This window comes from Trichomycterus rosablanca, chromosome 25 (genome assembly GCF_030014385.1).
Source record: "Trichomycterus rosablanca isolate fTriRos1 chromosome 25, fTriRos1.hap1, whole genome shotgun sequence".
NCBI classification, from domain to species: Eukaryota; Metazoa; Chordata; class Actinopteri; order Siluriformes; family Trichomycteridae; genus Trichomycterus; species Trichomycterus rosablanca.
The window spans coordinates 3497528-3517474 of record NC_086012.1 but is presented as its reverse complement, the minus strand read 5'-3'; the positions used below and the strand labels follow the sequence as shown (position 1 = coordinate 3517474).

Sequence of the window (19947 nt, the reverse complement as noted above, 5' to 3'; positions counted from 1 at the left end):
TAAAGAACTGCAAATGTGTCTTAAAACTTAACTCAACAATTTAGATTTATAAAATGGTTAGAAGGAGGAAACCACTACTACCAAAAAGAAAAAAACACAGTACTCAACTAACATTTACAAAAAAGAAAAGTGTTTTATTTAGTTATAACTGAATTATAATTATTATAACTTCCTTTAGAAGATTTTTGAGGAGACGGTAAGGTCATCTGTCCCTGAGCTAAAGCCGAGGCGCAAATGATTGGGAAATGCAGCAGGACAAAATTCTAAAACACAAAAGCAAGATCCAAACAAGCAGATCCTACCTAAAAACCTCTGATTTTAGGTTCTGCAAAGAAGAGCGGGCTAATATTCCTCCTGATGTGAATACAGTTGCTGCTAAATGTGGCACAGCAACATTTTAAAAAGGCAATTCATTTTTTTACACAGGAGATGTGAGTGTTGAAAACTGTTGTCTTTTAAATAAATAAAGAAAAAAATTTTTCCCTCAAGTTTATTTTGTCACATTTAATCTTTTGTTCAATCGTTTGAAATCAGACACTCTGGCACATTTGAAAGGACGCAAATAGGACACCATACTTTTATATCTTGACTTTTATTGATTAATTCATTTACAAATTAAATGTATGCTTTCCAATCACTTCATTTTAACTCATTACTGCAAAATCAACGTGTGTTTGTGTGGGTTTTTTTTAATTCTGTAAAGCAAGCTACCAAAGACCAAATCCAAGAATCAATCAATACATGGCATTAAGATTTAAATTGATTTTGGATTCTTTGTTGTGCACCAAAATTCATGAAGCTTAAGTAAGAATTGTCAACATAAATAATATTAATCCTTTCATTATTACCAGGGCAGTGACAGCTCACGGTTAAGGTATTGGACTAGTGATTGGAAGGTCATTGGTTCAAGCCTAACCACCACCAAATCCCCAATGCTGGGCCCCATTGACCCTCAGTGACTTGCATTGTGTTACAGTCACTAACTAAATGTCAGAAATCTAAACATTTATATCATTATAATTACAGCAGAGTGTGATTTCTTATAGTGTAAAGTATGTGGACACATCTCCTAATGATGGAGTTTAGTTTTTTTTTATCCATACCTATTTCTAAGTGGTGCAGTGGAGGCTCAGTAATTAAAGATACCAGATTAAAAACAAAAGACTGGCTGGTTTCAGCTCACCACTTTTTTAAAATTTTCTTTATTGGTCGGATACATTTTAACATAAATCAAAACATCAAAATACATTTATAAAAATGAAAGAAATACTTTGTAAATTTATGAGCTTTTTAATACAAAACAAAAACAAACCTTTTGTACTGTACAGTCTGTGGGTCCTGGCTTTAATATGCTGACGGTTTCCCTCGGTAAGAGGTGCTTCCACTGTAAATGTATCTACCATCCAAAACATGCTGAGGGTGGCCTGGCTACTGTAAAAACCCTGCTAGATGTTAGTATGTAAGCAGACGAGTGTTTTAGACAGGGTGTATTCTTTAGTGTGCTGTGACCATTACGAGGATGAAGTGGTTCGTAAAAATAAATGAATAAACGTAATCATGATCATCATCATCTTCACATGTCCTGTTTTATATGTTTGTAGTAATGCTATATAGTGTCATTTGTAAACATTGTCTGTTACAAACAGTATCACCGTTAATAAGATTTATATCAAGCAACTATAGTTAACACGGTTATTATATATTTAAAATATGTAAATGGATACAATCTATTAGGCACAGATAAAATATTATTTAATAGACACCAAATCTCAGTACACAGTGTTACTGAGTAAATGTATGAGAGTCAGAAAATACCAAACTGTGTAATTCAGTAGTTTGATGTCAGGAGGTTGGGGAACAGAGGAGTTGCTTGGTGTCACCAAGGTCTCAGCAGTCTCTATTGGTATAAAAAAAGACGTGCATTTCATATAAACATAAACTTCTACAGGTACAGGTAAATCAAAAACGAATGTACACTATATAGCCAAAAGTATGTGGACACCTGTTGTTTCTGCCACATTCATTGCTAACAGGTGATATAAGGTAAATTATACACTTTTAACATTGTGGCAACAGTTTGTGGAATTCCACTTTCACCTTAATTATTTCTTTGAGCACAAAAGCTCTATAGAAACATTGTTTGACTAGGTGGTCTCAACCCAACTTGTGTATTAAGTGAAAGGGCCCAAATTTCAACAGACACACTCCAAAGTCTTGCACAAAGGCCTCCCAGAGGAGATAATAGTAAATATATAAATGCCAGTGGTTTTGGAATGTGATGTCCAACAAGCTCATGATCAGGCGTCCCAATACTTTTGGCCATATAGTCTACGAGTAATCAAGCTCTAAACCAATCAAAATTTCTGGCACTTACATGGATGGACCTTCAGCTCTGCCTGGTTACTCCACCTCTCCAGTAACAAACCCCTGACTTGAATTTTGCAGGTGTAGATTCCACTATCCTCTACGTTTACCTTTGGGATGAAGTACGTGTTTTGGGCTGAAACGGGCCTCAGACGTTCACCGTTTTTCATGAAGTAGTACTCTAAAGACAGGCCTGGCTCTCTTGCGTTGATTTTGGTGACACACTTGAGCGTCGCCGTGCTTCCACTCTTCATGCTGGCCTGAACCCGACCTGTTGAAAACTCCAGCCTGGGGGTGTTCACCTTATCTGAATCAAACAGAGGATACATGCTGATGTGCTATACATTTAACAGAAGCAGTAAATTTCAGCTTTACTAGATTTATACTGTACAGCTCTAAGGAAAGCAAAAAATATATGGACACATCTCCTAATGATGGATTTTAGGTTTTCTTATCCATACCTATTTCTAACCGTAGTGCAGTGGAGGCTCAGTAGTTAAAGACACTGGATTAGAAACAGAACATTGGCTGGTTCCAGTACACCACTGCGAGGTTGTTGGGCTCCTAAGAAAGGCCCCTCACCTTGAGAAAGGCCATCGCCTAGGGAGAGGCATGCACTACTAACCATGATGACATTTCCTGTCTTTCACGCAGGCACCTTAACCACTTATTAGAGGTCACAATTGCGGCAGCAACAATAAACCCGTTCTGCCATCGTCCCCCTTCAGATCGGGTCTATAGGAGCGCCCGGTCGGTCAATAGCACGTGTCATAATCTTGTGGAAAGCCTTGCTAGAACAGTGGGGACTCTTAGGCCATGGGGTGGAATGGTCTTCCTGACGAATCCTATTTTTACCCCCACCCTCCCTCCAGACATTCATTCGTGCATAATATACAAATTAAAGGAACCAAGTTTTATTCAATGACCTCCAGTGCCATCCAGTGGTCAGATGAATACACTGGAAACTATCTGTGGGGAAAGTGTTTTGTATTCCTCTCCCAAAAATCCTGACGTCCCGCAAAATTTTTTCCATAAAGCTTATTTAATAAGTGTGCACGAAAGCATTTTAATCATCTCTAATTTGGGTCGGATTTCAGTACCAAAACGTCTTACCTAACACTTTCACAGGGGAAGTCACAGACAAGGCAGAGTGATATTCGCTGCCCTGAACCCATGTTGCTCGGCATGAGTATGTGCCTCTGTCCTCCAACTTAAGGCTGGGAAACTCCATGTCTCGAACATTCAGTCTTGCAAACTCATTCCCATTCTTGTAGAACACCGCGTTCGACAGGACAGGGTTGTTACGAACACGGCAGGTCAGGGTCATCGTTTCTTCAATGAGTAAAGGCTCAACAGGAGCTCTCAGGAGGACCCAGCCACCTAAGAGGATTATAATACAAAAAGGATCAGTTCTATTGACAATTCTAAGCTCTATTGTCTTAAAGCAAATGATTAGCCATCAGATTCTTACCGTCAACATGGACATTTATCGGGTCACTCTGAAGTGCTGTCACTACATTGGGCCAAAATCCTTTCTGTGCCTCACAGGTGTAGCTTCCACTTTGCTGGACTCGTGCGTTTCTCAAATGGTACACCTGCCAAGAGTTGACCGGCTCGCCGTCATGGAACCACTGATACATCCATGAGGACGAAAGATCGTCCGGTACGCCGCAGGTCAGCTGCACATCTTCCCCTGAAAAGAGACGCTGCTCTCCCGTAGTCACCGTAGCTTTAGCTTTTATTGGAGCCAAAGTGGGAGCTGCATGGATGGAGGGTTAAAAAAAATACACATTTCACTTTTCAATGGCCAAAAGTATGTGGACACCTGACCATGTGTCTTTGTAAATTCCATTTCAAAACAATAGGCATTATTATGGAGATCTGTCTCACTTATTTGTAAATGCATTGCACACGATTTTGAAGTGTGCCTGAGAGAATTCGTGCCCAGTCGGTCTGAAGAGCATCTGTGTGGTCTGGCACTCATACTGGACCTGAAAGCCTGGCTGTTGATTGAAATTCCAATTCAACCCAAGAGCACCACTCAAAGGTGGGGCTGTTCGGCCACCCCGGCCTCGTAAGCAGCCAACCATGTCTGTGTAGACGCCCAACTGACCCTTAGCACGACTAAGGTTTAATCCTAGATCTCAGCAGTTGTGAGCTAACATGATCTCCTGCTGTGCCTACTGGACATGCCTATTGGACATGCCTACTGGACATGCCTACCTAAAAAATGAACTCAACTTTAAGAAGGTGTGTTCAGATCATTCAGGGCAGTTAGCTTAGTGGTTAAGGTACTGGACTGGAAAGCAGAAGGTTGCCGGTTTAAGCCCCACCATCGACAGGTTGCTGCTGTTGGGCGTCTGAGCAAGACCTTTAACCCTCAGCTGCTTTTACTGTATGGATAAAAGCGTCTGCTAAATGCCGAAAATGTAAAAATACAAAATCTTAATTGTGAATTAAAATGTTTACATTAAGTGTACATATGGCTTTTATTTATTTACACATTTCCCATTTACATGATTAGCATTAAGTATTTAGAACTAAACCAGTAAAAGCATTAAAGCAGGATGCCAAGATACATACCGACTGCTCCGACACTTGCAAGCAAAGCTGAAAACACTGCAAACAGAGAGGGAGGAAATGTGTCATCTTAAAATCACAACTACATAAACCACAAGCTCATCTACACATCCTCGACTTCATCTACACATCATCAGCTTCATCTACACATCCTCAACTTCATCTACACATCAGCTTCATCTACACATCCTCGAATCTGTGCAGCCACTTACCAATACAGATGTGCAAGATGTGCATGGTGTCAGTGTTTCAGCTACTGATCTGTAGTCTGCCTAAGACACAGAGCCTTTATATGTTGAAAGCAATCCAGAGTATACCCCCCACCTCTTTTGTGCTTCGATTGCACAAAAACAGGAAAAAGCTCACTTGGGTGTCTTCCTTTACTGTAATAGTAAACGTTTCACCAAAACAAGCTGCACCTTGCACAAGCAAAAATTAAAGAATACCTGGAAATGCCTGCAGACTCAAAAAACAGCTTATTCATCGTTTAGTCGCAGGCTTTCATTTAATCTAATAAATGGCTTTTGGCCCAATACGGAACGAAAGCTTGAACAGAACCCGTTAACGTTGCAGAACTGAATGTTGTAGCTACAGTTACAAACATCGGTGGCACAAATATTTTCAAGCACAATTTATTTATTACATACATTACATACATACATCTGACAACAATTGTTCAGACCAGTATATTTTCATGCCATGTCCTCTAACTTTTACTACGCTTAGATTCTAAATAAATGAATATCAGGGCTTTGAGACTAACAGTATACTCTGAATGAATAAATTACCCATCATGCTGTCTAGCTCATGAATCTGGTTAATATGTTTCGGAGGCAACGATCAAATAATCGCATAAAACGTCGGCCTGTGAAACTTTATACAATGCCGAGCTCTTAAGTTCAAATCTCAGCTCTGCTATTGGCAAGCAGACGTGATTGGCTATGTCTGAATGAGGATGGCTGAAGAGATTCCTATTCGCTGCTGGTCAATGGTGTCTGCACAGATGACGGGAAATAATGGAGAACAGTGCGTGACTCTCTGTGTGAACCCGCTTCTGAAAGGTGAAACAAAGCGGTTGGCAATACACACTAGACTGGGAAAAATGGGGGGAATGAACAAATATACACAGATAAAAAAGCCAATATGGCATTAAATCTGTAGTGTCTGTCTACTACAAAACAGCAGGTTTTGGGTTGTGAGAGTGAGCTGGTGTCGACTGTAACAGAATTGTTCACAGTGCATCTTGAACATACGATAAAACGTTTACACTTTACAATGACATCAGCGATGCTAAAATAATCCCTCTGCTTAATAAATTATCGTTTATCACTCACATTCACACAAATAAATACAACAACTTCAAAGAGCTCTGGAGCGACTTGGTTGAACTGAAACAAAACAACATGATCACAATTGCATCACAATCAAACAAAATCAATTTAATAGTCCAATAAATAATATTAAATCTTTGAATATATAACAGAAAATCCTTCCATCACCTATAAGCAGAAATAGCAATTCAGATTTTTGTGCAAAACCCCAACGTTTCTGAGCTGATAAATATCTTCCTTCTTAATAACACACACACACACACACACACACGGTGATAACAGCTATCGACCACTTTTGCTTCTGGTATTTAATATTTACTATACGGTTAAAAGTACGTAGACACCCAACAATTAAAAACTACCTGCATTTGGACTTGTCCACAAACTTTTGACCATATGGTGTACCTCCAGTGCATACATTTACTTCAAATGTACAATGTATTTTCATTTTGTATGTAATTATAAGACAACACAAGCTACTAAATCAGCTACTAAGTTTTATTGCATTTTTAGAAAGTGTCCCAACTTTTTATGAAACGGAGTTTGTACATTTGAGATTGATATTTGCACAGAAAACATTAAATAAAAACAAAAGTGGTCTAGTCTGAATAAACTAAAGTATGAACTTGTTGTTTCAACAATATTTCTTTGAGGAAAATAGAATAAAAGTGCATAATAAAAGCTATTCAAACAGAACCACGTTTTTTTCCCAATGAAGAATATCCCAAAAAAGAATATATATATTTTTTAATTTTGCATGTATTTTCTATTGTTTCAAGCATGCATAACAATCGCTGAGCCAAACCAAAGAGCAAACGATTTTGCTTTCTTACCATTAATTAATATTAAAACCAATAATTTATTCTCACAAGGACTTGAATGAAAGATGAAATAAAAACCCATTTTTTATGGATCCACCCAAAGCATCGACTACCTTTTAAAACTTGTACTGAAGCTTAACTGTAACAGAATAAAAAACATGTGTGCAAATCCCTTTCCTCTGTACAGGAAAGATAAAAAGATTGCATTCATAGACGACACACAGGAGGTTTAATAAAACAGTCAATCAGCCACTACCCGGCGAACACGTGAGGCTGCAGAGGAGGTGGCAACCCGTCACTCTCCACGTTTTCCGAGTCGATGGCAGAGGAGGGTGCTGGGCTGGGGTCCAGATGGAGCCCTTCCAGAACATCCTGGACTGATGAGCCCTCTACTCCGTCCGTCCACTCGATGAGGTCGTTCTCCTTCCTGTCCTCTCTGGGTCCCCTGGGCCAGGATGAGGAGGAGGAGGAAGAAGAGGTGAAAGAGGCTCCGGGTCCACACGGCCTATCGGGGGACGCCTGGCCGGACATGTGGAACTCGAATTCCTCTGGAGTCAGGTTCAGAGACTGAGCATCTAGTTTCTCTATGAAAGCTACTGCACAGCACTGAGAAAGAGAGTGAGAAAGAGAGAAAAAGAGAGAGAGAGAAAGAGAGAGAAAGAGAGATGTGTGTTATACTGTATGTAATACAGTTATACGAAATGTAATAAAACAGTCCGGTGTCTCCAAAAGTCCTACAAACTGCCCTCTCTCCGGGTCTTTCCGAAAACCCAGTGATCTCTCTACATAGACACATTTTACGCACCCAAAAAAAGGCATGTCTAAATTAGATTCCTTAAAATGCTCCTACTGAGGCACCTTAATTCAGAGTGATAATCTGACTAAATAACGAGCAAGCGCCCGATGCTTCCTTAGAGGTCTTAGTAGTGCATCTGAATAATCTGCCTTATGAGTTTAATGTCTTTATTAGAATCCTCTCTACTTAGGCAGCTGCCCAGGTAGACAGACCCGGAGCTCTTTTATCCCAAGGAACATCTACATGTCAAACAACAGTTCAGTTCAAGGTGAAGACCTACCAGGTTTGTAAAGTAGTATCCGTCCTCGCCACTCATCAGGCGGGTAGGGTTGCAAAAGCGGGTTATGTACTGGATGTTGGACTGCAGCCGGGGTGGGTTGGCCTTCAGCACCACGTAGATGAGGACGGGTAGGAAGTCGTCGGCCGAGGCGGCCTCTTTCTTGCTGCGCTTGATTGCACCGAAGATGTGCTTGCTGCACCTGGTGATGTACCTCAGCTTTTCCCTGGGAACCCGTCTGGAGTCCACCTCGATGACGTCTGCAACCACCAGCATTAACACCGGCTTTAAATGATATGTTGTGCAAATCAAATCTGATACACATTTCTTAAAGACTTGTTACATCAGACAAAACAAAGCTCAGTGTTTATCAAGCAACAGTGACTTCAAAACACCAGCACACACACACACACACACACACACACACACGTCATGCACAAAAAACACAAACACACCCTGGAGGGTGTGGAGGATAATTTGCAACCCAAAACAACTGAGCTAATTCCATCATGGTCATCACACACTGCCATGACAGAATCAAAACATCAAGCTCAAAGGTTACACAGGACCTCAAGTGTCTTCTGATCTCAGCTGTAGTGGACCAGCACATAAGACAGCTGCACCCCCAAGTTCCCAGAATAATTTAATATAAAAAAAGTATCAATTATATGTACAGTAAAGGCCAAAGGTTTAAGGTTTAAAGGTTTAAGGTTAATTTGTTTTCTTACATATTATCTAATTACCATTACAGGTAAAGTAGAAAGTTGAAAAACACATAAATGTAAGTATTTCTTAGTATTTGGCACAACTGAAAAGCAAGAAAACACATTTGTGGAATTGATCGTGTCCATTTCTTGGTACAAATGATCAGATTTCTCAGTCTTTCTGTCTGTTGAGCTCATGCTCATATGTTACTTTGAACAGGTGGATTTTGTGAACTCATCAGAAGCTTCTTAATGCCAAATACCAAGAAATTCATTCATTCATGTAGTTTTCACTGACATTTTTAAGCTGGTGCCCTACCGGTAATCGCCTTGTCCAGGCTGTCCGACACTGCAGGAATCTCCTCTTTGAGTGGAGCGCACAGCATCTGAATAGTGACCCAGTGTAAAGCCCTGACAACACAAACACAGAACAAACTGCAATGACATTTACTACAGTGACCTACCTATTTAATTAATTAATCTGATCAATCTAATCTAGAACGTGTGCGTGTGTGTGTGTGTGTGTGTGTGTGTGTGTGTGTGTGCATATTTTTTCTGTGATCACCTACCTGATTCTCTTCTGAATGGCCAGGTCTTTGACCCCATCGTCTGCAGACCCAGGGCAGAAGCTCTGTTCATACAGCTGCAGCATTATGTACTTCTCTACTTCATCCATTATTGCTTCTACTTGCTCTGAGTTGCCTGTCACAAGCAGGTAAACAAACAAAACAATAGAAATGTGCATTTTATGAGCATTTATGAGCATTTAAATCTAAAGCCATACAAATGACACATTTGTAGTTTAATGAACGGAAGTTTTTTGTCAAATCTTCCATATATTTTTGGGTTGGCTTTGACAATGATTTACACCATTTTACCCTGAGAGATACATAAACGCCTGGCAGGACAGTGAGATTTCAAACACACATGACCTTCTAACCAACTATAGTTGAAAGGTTGGTCTAGGACTGTATTATTTAAGCCACAGCACGTCCAGTGGTCCAACACACTGAGTGAAAAACATTTTTACATTTTTGAGAGGTCCAGATGTTTGGCTCATCAGTCTAGATATGTAGCATGTTTACTAAATGCATCACAGCCTGAACATGCATGAACTTGGAGTACAGGCTGCAATGGTACCTTTATAGAGGTTGTTCAGGCGATCAGAGAGACTTTGGTAGAAATCTTGAACAGATTCTGAGAGCTCCTCCGCACCAAGACCCTGAATGAAATAAACAGGGTGAGGTAAGTATAAAAAGGGTAATTTACACACTATTTACAAACACTGTTTTTACCATCTATCATATATAAATCATATAGAATAAAAATCGATTTGCAGGTACCTTCTTAAAGACCATGTTGCAACAGAAGGAATGACACTGCCTAAAAATGTCCTGTCCTGGCTTCTGCCGGGTCTTTAGGAACTCAATGAACTGCTTCGTGGCTTGATCTGATCCTAAAACAGGCTGCTGGTTTATTGTGGTGGATGGGGCAGGATGGGTCTCCCGAACATTCACATCTGAGTAAAAGAAATGAGAGCATTATTTATTAGGATTTTAACGTAATGTTTTAGTCATATAGCTAAATATCTTTCCACCTACCTTTGCCGAGGGTCAAGAGTTTTTTAACTGCTGGCACGTTGCGCAACTTCTGACTGATTTTACTTTCCTCAGTCTTGGTTAACTGGGTGGTGGAGGGTTCTGGTTGCACCTCCTGTTGACTACCTCCATAAGCTGCCTCTTCTTCTCTTTGAAGCCTGGTTGACAAAAAATATACAGTATTATGTGGCTGAATCAATATGTGCAAATTATTGAGCAAAGGTTAAGATACAATAATGTAAAGCAGGACTAGCTGACCTTGAAGCAACCACAAGGAATACCTTTAAATTTGGGGTGCCAATTAGGGACGTCGTCTCCTAATCAACTCATTCATATTAATATACGGTTTCCTTTATTTGTCTCGTCTCAGTAGTTAAACCTATTTGATTTATGCTACATTTGACCTTTACACCCCCACGCCCCTTTTTTCCTTCACCTCTGTGCTAGCGCGAAGTCCTCCTCAATCTGCTTTGCTCGCACTCGGTGGGTCTCTTCACGGCAACATTTAGAACAGAGATCTCTCCAGGCTGCGTTGCCATAAAACTCATGGCATTTCTTGCAAAGCAGTGCAGCCTGATCCACATAGATACTCCGACGCTCTGTTTGAGAAGTCATCGTTTACTGGTTGGGCACAAAAATTGAATATCATAGATTGAGAACAGGGATATTTTGATGGATAGATGAGTTCTTCAGTACAGATGTCTGATGACTACTAACATTTAATAGGCATAAATTATAAAATAGAAACTAGGGTGCAGTAGAATGGCAAAGCCAGCATTTAATCCTCAAATAAACAATTAAGTATGATAATGCTTTTATTATAAAGACTTTTTATAATAATTATAGAATGTCCTAATGTCCTATAATTACACCTACACCTATAATTACATCTAGAATGTTGTAGCGATTTCAGAAAGTGGATCACAAATCAAGAATGTCATTTGGAGCTATTTCTAATTAACTGTGAGCCCAAGAGCAGCTGCTCAAATAAATGTTAGTATGTGCTGAGTACATGAAACAGTGGTCTCTTTACCAAGGCCTAGAAGAAAACCTGAACTGTCTTGTCATGACTTATTTATTTATTAGGATTTTAACGTCATGTTTTACACTTTGGTTACATTCATGACAGAAACAGTAGTTAAGTTTAATGTCAAACACAGTCATGGACAATTTTGTATCTCCAATACACCTCACTTGCACGTCTTTGGACTGTGGAAGGAAACCGGAGCTCCCGGAGGAAAACCACGGGGAGAACATGCAAACTCCACATAGAAAGGACCTCGACCGCCCCACCTGGGAATGGAACCAAGGACCTTCTTGCTGTGAGGCGACAGTGCTACCCACCGAACCACTGTGCCGCCCTCTTGTCATGATTACAGGATATTTGCCCAGAAGGTTACAATACTCATTACTTAAGTAAATGAATGCAGATTCTGGTTTTAGTGGTATAAAATCACGACACACTTTACAATGGTGGTTTATTAGTTTTATTGACCTAGATAATAATAATAATAATAACGATAATAATAATAATAATAATAATAATAAACGTCACTTGTATAAAAGACTACAGAATAGGGTTGACCCTTAGTTTATGACTCTTATTCTTATTTACTAAATATTGTTTTGCCAAAAGGAAACTGTTTAAATAGTTTAATAAAGATTAAATCTGGGTCTTTTTGTAAAAAGTTGGAACCCCTCCAGCACTATTATTATAGACATGTTTTTAAAACTATGCCAATGTTGACACAGTCATTTTAGTTCTGTCAACAAGACACAGTAACAGTGCGTTAAGCTACACCAGGAATAAAAGAAATACAACTTAATGTCAGTTTATATACACAGAATTTAGAATTTACATAGAATTTTTAATCATCTAAACCGGTTTAGCTGGATAGCGAGTTTTATCAGATTACACCTAACTAGCTAGCAACACAGGAAGCTATTCAGCTAGCAGCTACTTTATATGATGAAAATAACAACCAACATAAACAAGCTGAAATATTCCTTGATTTAAAGGGTTGTATTATATTTACCAGACACTGCTAATGCTGTCGGACTGTTCCTTCCACAATTACAGAATTAAAAGGCTCGTCTCAAAGTCAGAGACCGTCAACACAGCAGCTGATTCCATTTTCCGAGCTTTAGCTCAGGCTGTCAAAATAAATGTCCTTCATAAACTCACCACACAGCCGAGCTCAGGACTAAATCACAACACCTAGTTTCTAACCCACTAAATTACATATAGTTTAAATTATAGCACACACGATATTTGTATTGAAGACCTATTTGGAATGTGTTTCTCCTTTACGGTATGCTTTGCTACCTTTAATGCTCTTTTTTACCGAGCTTTAAAGCTTCTATTTACTTACCGAGGTAAACAACATGGATGCCGTGAGATTATGTTCATTTTTTGGTTCACTTTCTTTTAAAAGTGCAGCAAAATGGAATAAAATGAAGCATTTAAGCTTAAATGACATGAAACTGTCAATGTGAACAAACTGTGCTGGCAAAACTGCCAATTTATGTGGGTTAAGTGAATGTTTATACATGTGGCTCACATGCATTACAAGAATATAGAGCTTTCATTTTACCAGAGGTGGAAAGAGTACTAGAATATTGTACTCAAGTAAAAGTGCTATTACTTTAATGCATTTTTACTTAAGTATGAGTAAAATTACTAGTCTAAAAATCTACTCAAGTAAAAAGTAACTCATTTAAAATATACTCGGGTGTCTCTCCTGTGTAATGCAAACAGGACCAGTGAATAAATCTCACAATAGTTGTTTTTATTTAATATATAATAGAAAAAAGCATGTTGATACAACAGTTAAAACATTTAGGGATGTGTAATATGTCATTTTAGTACAGACTATCCCATAAAACATTTTCAAACTGTATAACCACTGAAGTTGGCATTAATTGTGGATTCTATAGAACATCCTTCTTTTCATCACCAACAAATACCAAACAACCGTCATACTGCAGATCTCATAACTCAAAACAAGTCAAGGTTACAAGTGTTGTGACTTTCCCTAAATGACCCAAAGAAAACCTCCAAGATGTGAGACAAAACTTTGCCATTCTTTGACATCAGACTGTGTTGTCAAATAATGAAACGTCAAACTCCAAAAATGTTAAACTTTTAAAATCACCCTTCCCTCCCTACTCTATACCTAGATTACAGCTCCTTTATTTTAGCACCAGCTAAAATATCCGATAGTATCGATACCAAGGTTGGTATTGGAATTGGATCAATACTTTAGTTTTATTTTATCTCCGCTACATTCAGTACATTTCTCCTGTTTCATAAGAAATTAGACACCATGTGTGTACAGACTGCAGCAGCTCCTCCCCTCCTGCTCTGCTGTGTTTTGTTGTGGTACCGTTATGTTGTTAAAATCCTAACAGACATCAGTACATTGGTAGGCATTAAACGATTGTATGTTTTGAATACTTTGCTTAGCATATACAAAAATAGGGGCAATTTAATGAAATTAATAGCGTAAATTATACCTACGTTAAGTACGGAAGGCGCTTTACGCACTTTGCGCATCCTACGGAAATGACGCGGAGCATGCGCAGTGAGGCATTCTGTTTGCGCATGAGTATTGAGTCTCATGCCGTATGTGTGTGTTTTTATGAATAAATGCTCTTTTCTTTTGACTTTTTGCTTATAAATGTAAACAGAATAGCATCTATTTTTATTTTAAATGAACAAAGACACATATATTTGGTCACTATTATAAATGTACATATTTATTCACCCAGCAAACACGACTACATGGTAACGCGAGAAAGTAAAACATCCAGAAACAAGAAATCTGACCGATTTAAACATCTGAATTTATCTACAACCCTACTGATAACCGCTACTTTCAAATATTAATATAAGTTAATAATACAGAGCACTTATAGAAACAGAAATCACTACAATTAGCTTAGCAGTTAACGCTAGCGATTAAGCTAACAAGTACCGGAGTTGTTTACGTTGGATATTAACTCGCAGCTGTAATGTCTTTCGTATAGTTAGAATACTGCACACAGTAAACCAGTACACAAGTCTTTATTGTATATCTATTATTAATAACAATAATGATGATGGTTTATGAGTTATTTGGGTTTTAGTATCTCAGCTGTGAATTAGTTGGCTGGGCTACACGGCTGTTCTAACCTTATTAGCAGGGGTGAGCGAGTCGGTCCAAGTATCTGTAGTATCGATTTTTCCCACGCTACATTTACAACGTTTCTCTGGTTTCATAAGAAAGTAGAGACGATGTGTGTTCACTGTACAGACTGTAACAGCTCCTCTCATCTTACATGCTCACCTCGATGCTCCCTCCTGCTCTGCTGGGTTATGGTACCGTCACGTGACCCAGCGGCATTGAGGGACCAAACACAGGTAGCAGAGAGAGAGAGAGAGAGCATGCTGAGAGAGAGAGCATGCTGAGAGAGAGAGAGAGAGAGAGAGAGAGAGAGAGAGAGAGAGCATGCTGAGAGAGAGAGAGAGAGAGAGAGAGAGCATGCTGAGAGAGAGAGAGAGAGAGAGAGCATACTGAGAGAGAGCATACTGAGAGAGAGAGAGAGAGAGAGAGAGAGAGAGAGAGAGAGAGCATGCTGAGAGAGAGAGAGAGAGAGAGAGCATGCTGAGAGAGAGAGAGAGAGAGAGAGAGAGCATGCTGAGAGAGAGAGAGAGAGAGAGAGCATGCTGAGAGAGAGAGAGAGAGAGCATACTGAGAGAGAGCATACTGAGAGAGAGAGAGAGAGAGAGAGAGAGAGAGAGAGAGAGAGAGAGAGAGAGAGAGAGAGAGAGAGAGAGAGAGAGCATACTGAGAGAGAGCATACTGAGAGAGAGCATACTGAGAGAGAGAGAGAGAGAGAGAGAGAGAGAGAGAGAGAGCATGCTGAGAGAGAGAGAGTGTGAGAGGGAGAACATGTTGAGAGAGAGGAGCTCTGTGGGGAAATTTTACTGCAGTAAATTAAAATAAAAAAGATAGATATCTATATATCTATCTTTTTGTAAGCCAGAGAAGTGCAGTGAAAAAAGGAAATTTGGTTTTGTTATTATATTATTGTATATGATTGTATTAAAAAACCTCTAACTGAAAATGAATTTAAGTTATTTAATAATTTTGTGTATTTTGTTTATTTTACAAAAAAAAAACAGAAAAGTGGAACTTCGGTCGATAGTAAATGCACATATTTTAGCACTGCACTCTCTACTGCTTTTATTTAAAAAAGAAAACAGTCATATTGCGTTCAATGCGTGATTTAAACACAGTATTTTAAGAAGTAAAAACACCTTCAGCTCGTATAAAAGCACCAGGTTTCTTGTGCTCACCTTCACTGTTCAGTTTGACAGTGTAGAGCTGCTTTCTCCTCTTGATCTGCCTCAGTGCTCAAAACATAACATAGAAACGTGTTGAATTTGATTTTCTTTAGTATTTGAGCTCATATACAGACGCTGTTGCAGTTCAGCCACATTGTTTAATGTTTATTTACTCTTCTTTATATAGTCAATCTAAGCCAGCAACTGGACAAGTTACCTCAGCAAAGATCCACAAGATGGCGCAGAAACACCACAAACATTCTGAAAACGCTTCATCTGGTCAAATGTCCCTTTATTATCACAACTGTTACATATAATAAGTACAAATTATTATTTTCATGTATGGAACTGCAATAAATCATTTCATTTAAATATAAATAAGCAATATTATAACACGCATTAAAATAGGGCTTTGTCAGTCACGTGTGTTTAGGTGACGTCACCGATGCGCCTCTGAATGTATTGTTTGTTTGTTAGCGGTTTAGTGGAAGTAGCAGCAGAGACGCGATTATTACTGATTTATTCTTTTGAAGCAGTAAAAGTTGGAGAAACAGACGCGAAATAAGAGGAAACAATACCGAGACAAACTCAGCAAAGATGTCACGGACTGTTATTTGGATAAATGATCATCTGTTAGCAGCATTGCTAAGCTAAGTTGTTTGCTAGCGGGTGGAACAGCGACCACGTGACTCTTGTAGCGGTAAATGTGTGTGTTGTTTATTTTGCACAAAGAGTTTTTATTTTTTTGTCTGTGTCTATTTACAAGTGCAAATAAAGTAAATATATTGAAACTTTACATAACTGTACTTGTTTACTGTCCTGGTTTGCGCACACACTTAAAACAATGGTTCTTTAGTGGAGATGATGGTTCATTTTCATGTTTAAAAGCTTGTTTGTATTATGAAATGTAGCCTAATTATCGTGGGAAGAAGAAATAATGCAAACCCAGTATTAATGTTAGTTTATGGTTTTGTTTTGTGTCGTTTATGCCAGTTTTAAAGCCAGCAGAAGCTTATATCAATCTCCCTGCTGAAACTCTCTTGGATCTAATTTATATATATATATTTTTAGTTCTTTTTTATTTCTGACAGAAGATTGTAAATTTTTGAATACTTTGCTTTGCACATACAGAAATAGGGGCAATTTTATGGAAATTATACATATATAAAGTACACTTTGCGCATCTTACGTGAATTCACGAAACCACCCTGGAGCGTAAGTCTGTTCGTGAATCAGAGCATGCGTAGTGAGGCTCTCCGTCTGCGCATGCGTAGTGAGGCTCTCATTCCGTTTTTGTTTTTATGAATGAGTGGGCTTTTCTTTTGACTTTGTGGTTATAAATGTAAACAGATTAGCATCTATTTTTAGTTTAAATTAACAAAGACACATATATTCGGTCACTATTATAAATGTACATATTTATTCACCAAGCAAACACAACTATGTGGTATGAGTTAGCCGCTTGGTGGTGATACATCATGATGATGGTAACATTGTGAGAAAGTAAAGCTGCAGAAACAAGTGATCTGATTCTTACTTTTCCTTAGTGTACATTTATTGTTTGATTTAATCAGAAAACGGTTGAGTACAGAACAAAAATAATAATAATAAAATTAAACATAGATAAACATGTGCAATCCCTTTGACAAATGCAGTCATTTAACAGTGAAAAAACCTGTCTGGTTAAAACATGCAGGATTTCAGAAAATGAGAATGATTAGACAAAAGGCAAATTTGTTTCCTGAAGAAATTCACATTCATAAGAATCTGTTGTAACTGTAGTGATTGCTCTTGCTTTTTGTAGAACTGAGATTTAAGTATGCATAATTTGAAAAGCCCCTGAGAATGAGAACTGGCAATCACCAAATTAATTTGCCATGCACAAATCACTACACTAAATCCAACTGAAAATGTTAATGCACATGTGTCGAGGGGCTAAATAAATCCAACAACAACAAAGAAAGACAGTAAAAACATAATCAATGGCAAAAAGCTTAAGGCGTCATAATCGTGAGCCATAAAATAACTGATAATATAAAGAACTTCAAGATTGTTCAGCGCTACAGTTCTGATTCTCCAAAGATGGAAGTTCATACAGGAGTCCACATTAGCTCCAGCTTCTCTCTACATGCTCATCAATAAATACATAAAATATTCAGTGTGTCCTCTTTATGGTTGATATGTCCGCGCACACACACTTTTCACTACAAGCAAGCGCACACGTTTCACACAAACACACCGTAGTAGAAAAATGATTTGTTTCCGCAAATTTGTCCACAATGTGTCCTTGGGTGAACACTGTTCCTTACGATCCGGCTTTAGTGAACTGTTTAGTAAACTGTTGGGCCTCGGCAGGACTGAAGATAAAAGACTGAAAGAGAACTTTGAACATTCACACTATGACTGATTAAAGCTGCAGTTTGTGTACTCTGAGAATTGTGTTAGGAGACCTCGTTTGGTTTTCCTCCGACAAGTGGTGACGTCTGATGGGACATAAACTCCAACAGAAGCTGAACTGGATCTCTTGGATTTGAAAATCATTCATTAACAAAAATGTACATACTGCAGCTTTAACCTTGCATCATTGTTTACAATATTATGATTTTATGATCCACTGTTCCAACATTTGATCATTTTTTACAGGGGTTAATACAGGCTTTAAATTCTAGATCATTATTTGACATTCAAATAAATCTTAAATGTTACATATAGTTGTAGAAAACTTATCTGTGGCTGTTCTTTTTTGTTACTGAGCAACCAATGTGTTGGTATTCTAATAAACACAGAATATTAATTTAATGGTGTAAAAAGTTCAATAATGTAATTTAGCTGTGTGCCATAGTTTCCTAATTCTTCATTACTAATTGACAGCACTAATGGAAACCTGTCCCACCAAGTTCATACAGAAAACCCAGACCACTACCTCTATGCATAGAACAGGGCTAAGCGGCTGTCAGGCATGAGAGAAGCCCCTGTTTCAGCCTTGTTTTGTCCAGTTAAACACCAAACTTCAAGTTTTAAGGTGCTGATTTTGAACTGGACTTCAAACAACAGCCTCCAGGCCTTAAAATCTAATAATTCTTGCTTGACTGGGGACGTCACCCATGACACCATTATGGTCACTTTTGAGGTTACATTTGACCATCAGGATATTTTTCCTGTCAGCATAAAAAGAGTCAAACTAGTCCTTTTTATGTGGGCAGAGAAATTCAACAGCTGTTGTCAAACATTCAGGAAGAATTATGAACATCATTGTAAATCTTTCTACACCACCAGATTAATATTTCAATATTCCAAACCTGTTGTGTGAACGTCTGTGATCCGGCAGATTTTGGAAAGCCCAGGAGAACAAGAAAATGCACTTTTAATTGTAAATTTGATCCAGTTAAGCATTTCATGTTGAGAATGTGCATCAATCGTCATGGCAAAGAATACGAGCCCAAAAATTGATATAAAAAGTCAGACTGGTGACCAGATCTCTAATTTCTGTATCATATCAAGATTGAAAAAGCTCATGAAATGTTCTGCCAAACTGGTCTGAAGTCTGGAAGACACATCTGTCCTCCTTCTGCCTTAACACTGGATACATTCTTCCTACTTGAACTTGTCTGAATGGAACACAGTCATATTGTGATACTCTGAAAACCTTAAAATATTAATATCTGCCGGCTGAGTATTAAAAAATTAGCACCTGCCTGTTGCATAGTTATATAAAACGGTATGACGTTAGCTCAGTTACGTGTAGACATGAAATCCAGCCTTTGGGATCAGCTCTGGCTAAGTGAATAGAGCTGCTGACTATGCCGAAAGCACAGCCAATGAAAAGCACGCAGTAGAGTGAACACCGTTGTTGTAGAAAATAAGGCAAACAGCAGAGTGAGTTCAAGTATAAAACACACAGATCATTCACAAACGTCACTGTACTGAAACACTCCCATTCACATTAGCATCCAATACACTGTGTGCTGAGGCAGGTTTCAAAGCTTGAGGTCTACCGAAGTCATAATACACAGCTACCCAAGAGGCCCTAAAGTAAATTATGTCCAAAATGTCCAATAAGAGTCACACACTCGCCAGAGATGTCCCGATCCGAAAGATAAGCAATATATCAGGATTGATCCACGCATATAAATACATACAATACATA

At 38.6% G+C, this 19947-nt stretch overlaps 2 protein-coding genes and 1 long non-coding RNA gene across 5 annotated transcripts; 1 reads left to right on the top strand and 2 right to left on the bottom strand.

Annotated features, from left to right (window-relative positions):
* Positions 1–1185: 1185 nt before the first annotated feature.
* Positions 1186–5210, bottom strand: LOC134302633 (high affinity immunoglobulin gamma Fc receptor I-like). Its single transcript, XM_062987799.1, has 6 exons — positions 5157–5210; positions 4948–4983; positions 3836–4123; positions 3478–3744; positions 2375–2671; positions 1186–1897 (listed from the first exon to the last, which is right to left on the bottom strand). Coding segments are annotated over exons 1-6 (915 nt in total). The 5' UTR covers positions 5182–5210; the 3' UTR covers positions 1186–1895.
* A 350-nt stretch (positions 5211–5560) lies between these two features.
* Positions 5561–15839, bottom strand: rabgef1l (RAB guanine nucleotide exchange factor (GEF) 1, like). Of its 3 annotated transcripts, none has more exons than XM_062987756.1 (9): positions 15813–15839; positions 10908–11092; positions 10475–10629; positions 10217–10392; positions 10014–10095; positions 9443–9575; positions 9193–9284; positions 8173–8429; positions 5561–7702 (listed from the first exon to the last, which is right to left on the bottom strand). In XM_062987756.1, the coding sequence occupies exons 2-9, from the start codon at positions 11084–11086 to the stop codon at positions 7349–7351; spliced, it is 1428 nt and encodes a 475-aa protein (XP_062843826.1). In that variant the 5' UTR covers positions 11087–11092; positions 15813–15839; the 3' UTR covers positions 5561–7348. The 3 variants fall into 3 exon arrangements, with proteins under 3 accessions (XP_062843826.1, XP_062843825.1, XP_062843827.1); XM_062987755.1 differs by lacking the exon at positions 15813–15839 and adding an exon at positions 12508–12604; XM_062987757.1 differs by lacking the exon at positions 15813–15839 and adding an exon at positions 12508–12604 and having other exon boundaries at positions 7517–7702; positions 8173–8454.
* Positions 12664–16606, top strand: LOC134302605 (uncharacterized). The gene is made up of 2 exons (XR_010007552.1): positions 12664–12783; positions 15988–16606. It is a non-coding gene; the product is annotated as an uncharacterized LOC134302605 (long non-coding RNA).
* The last annotated feature ends 3341 nt before the right edge of the window (positions 16607–19947 follow it).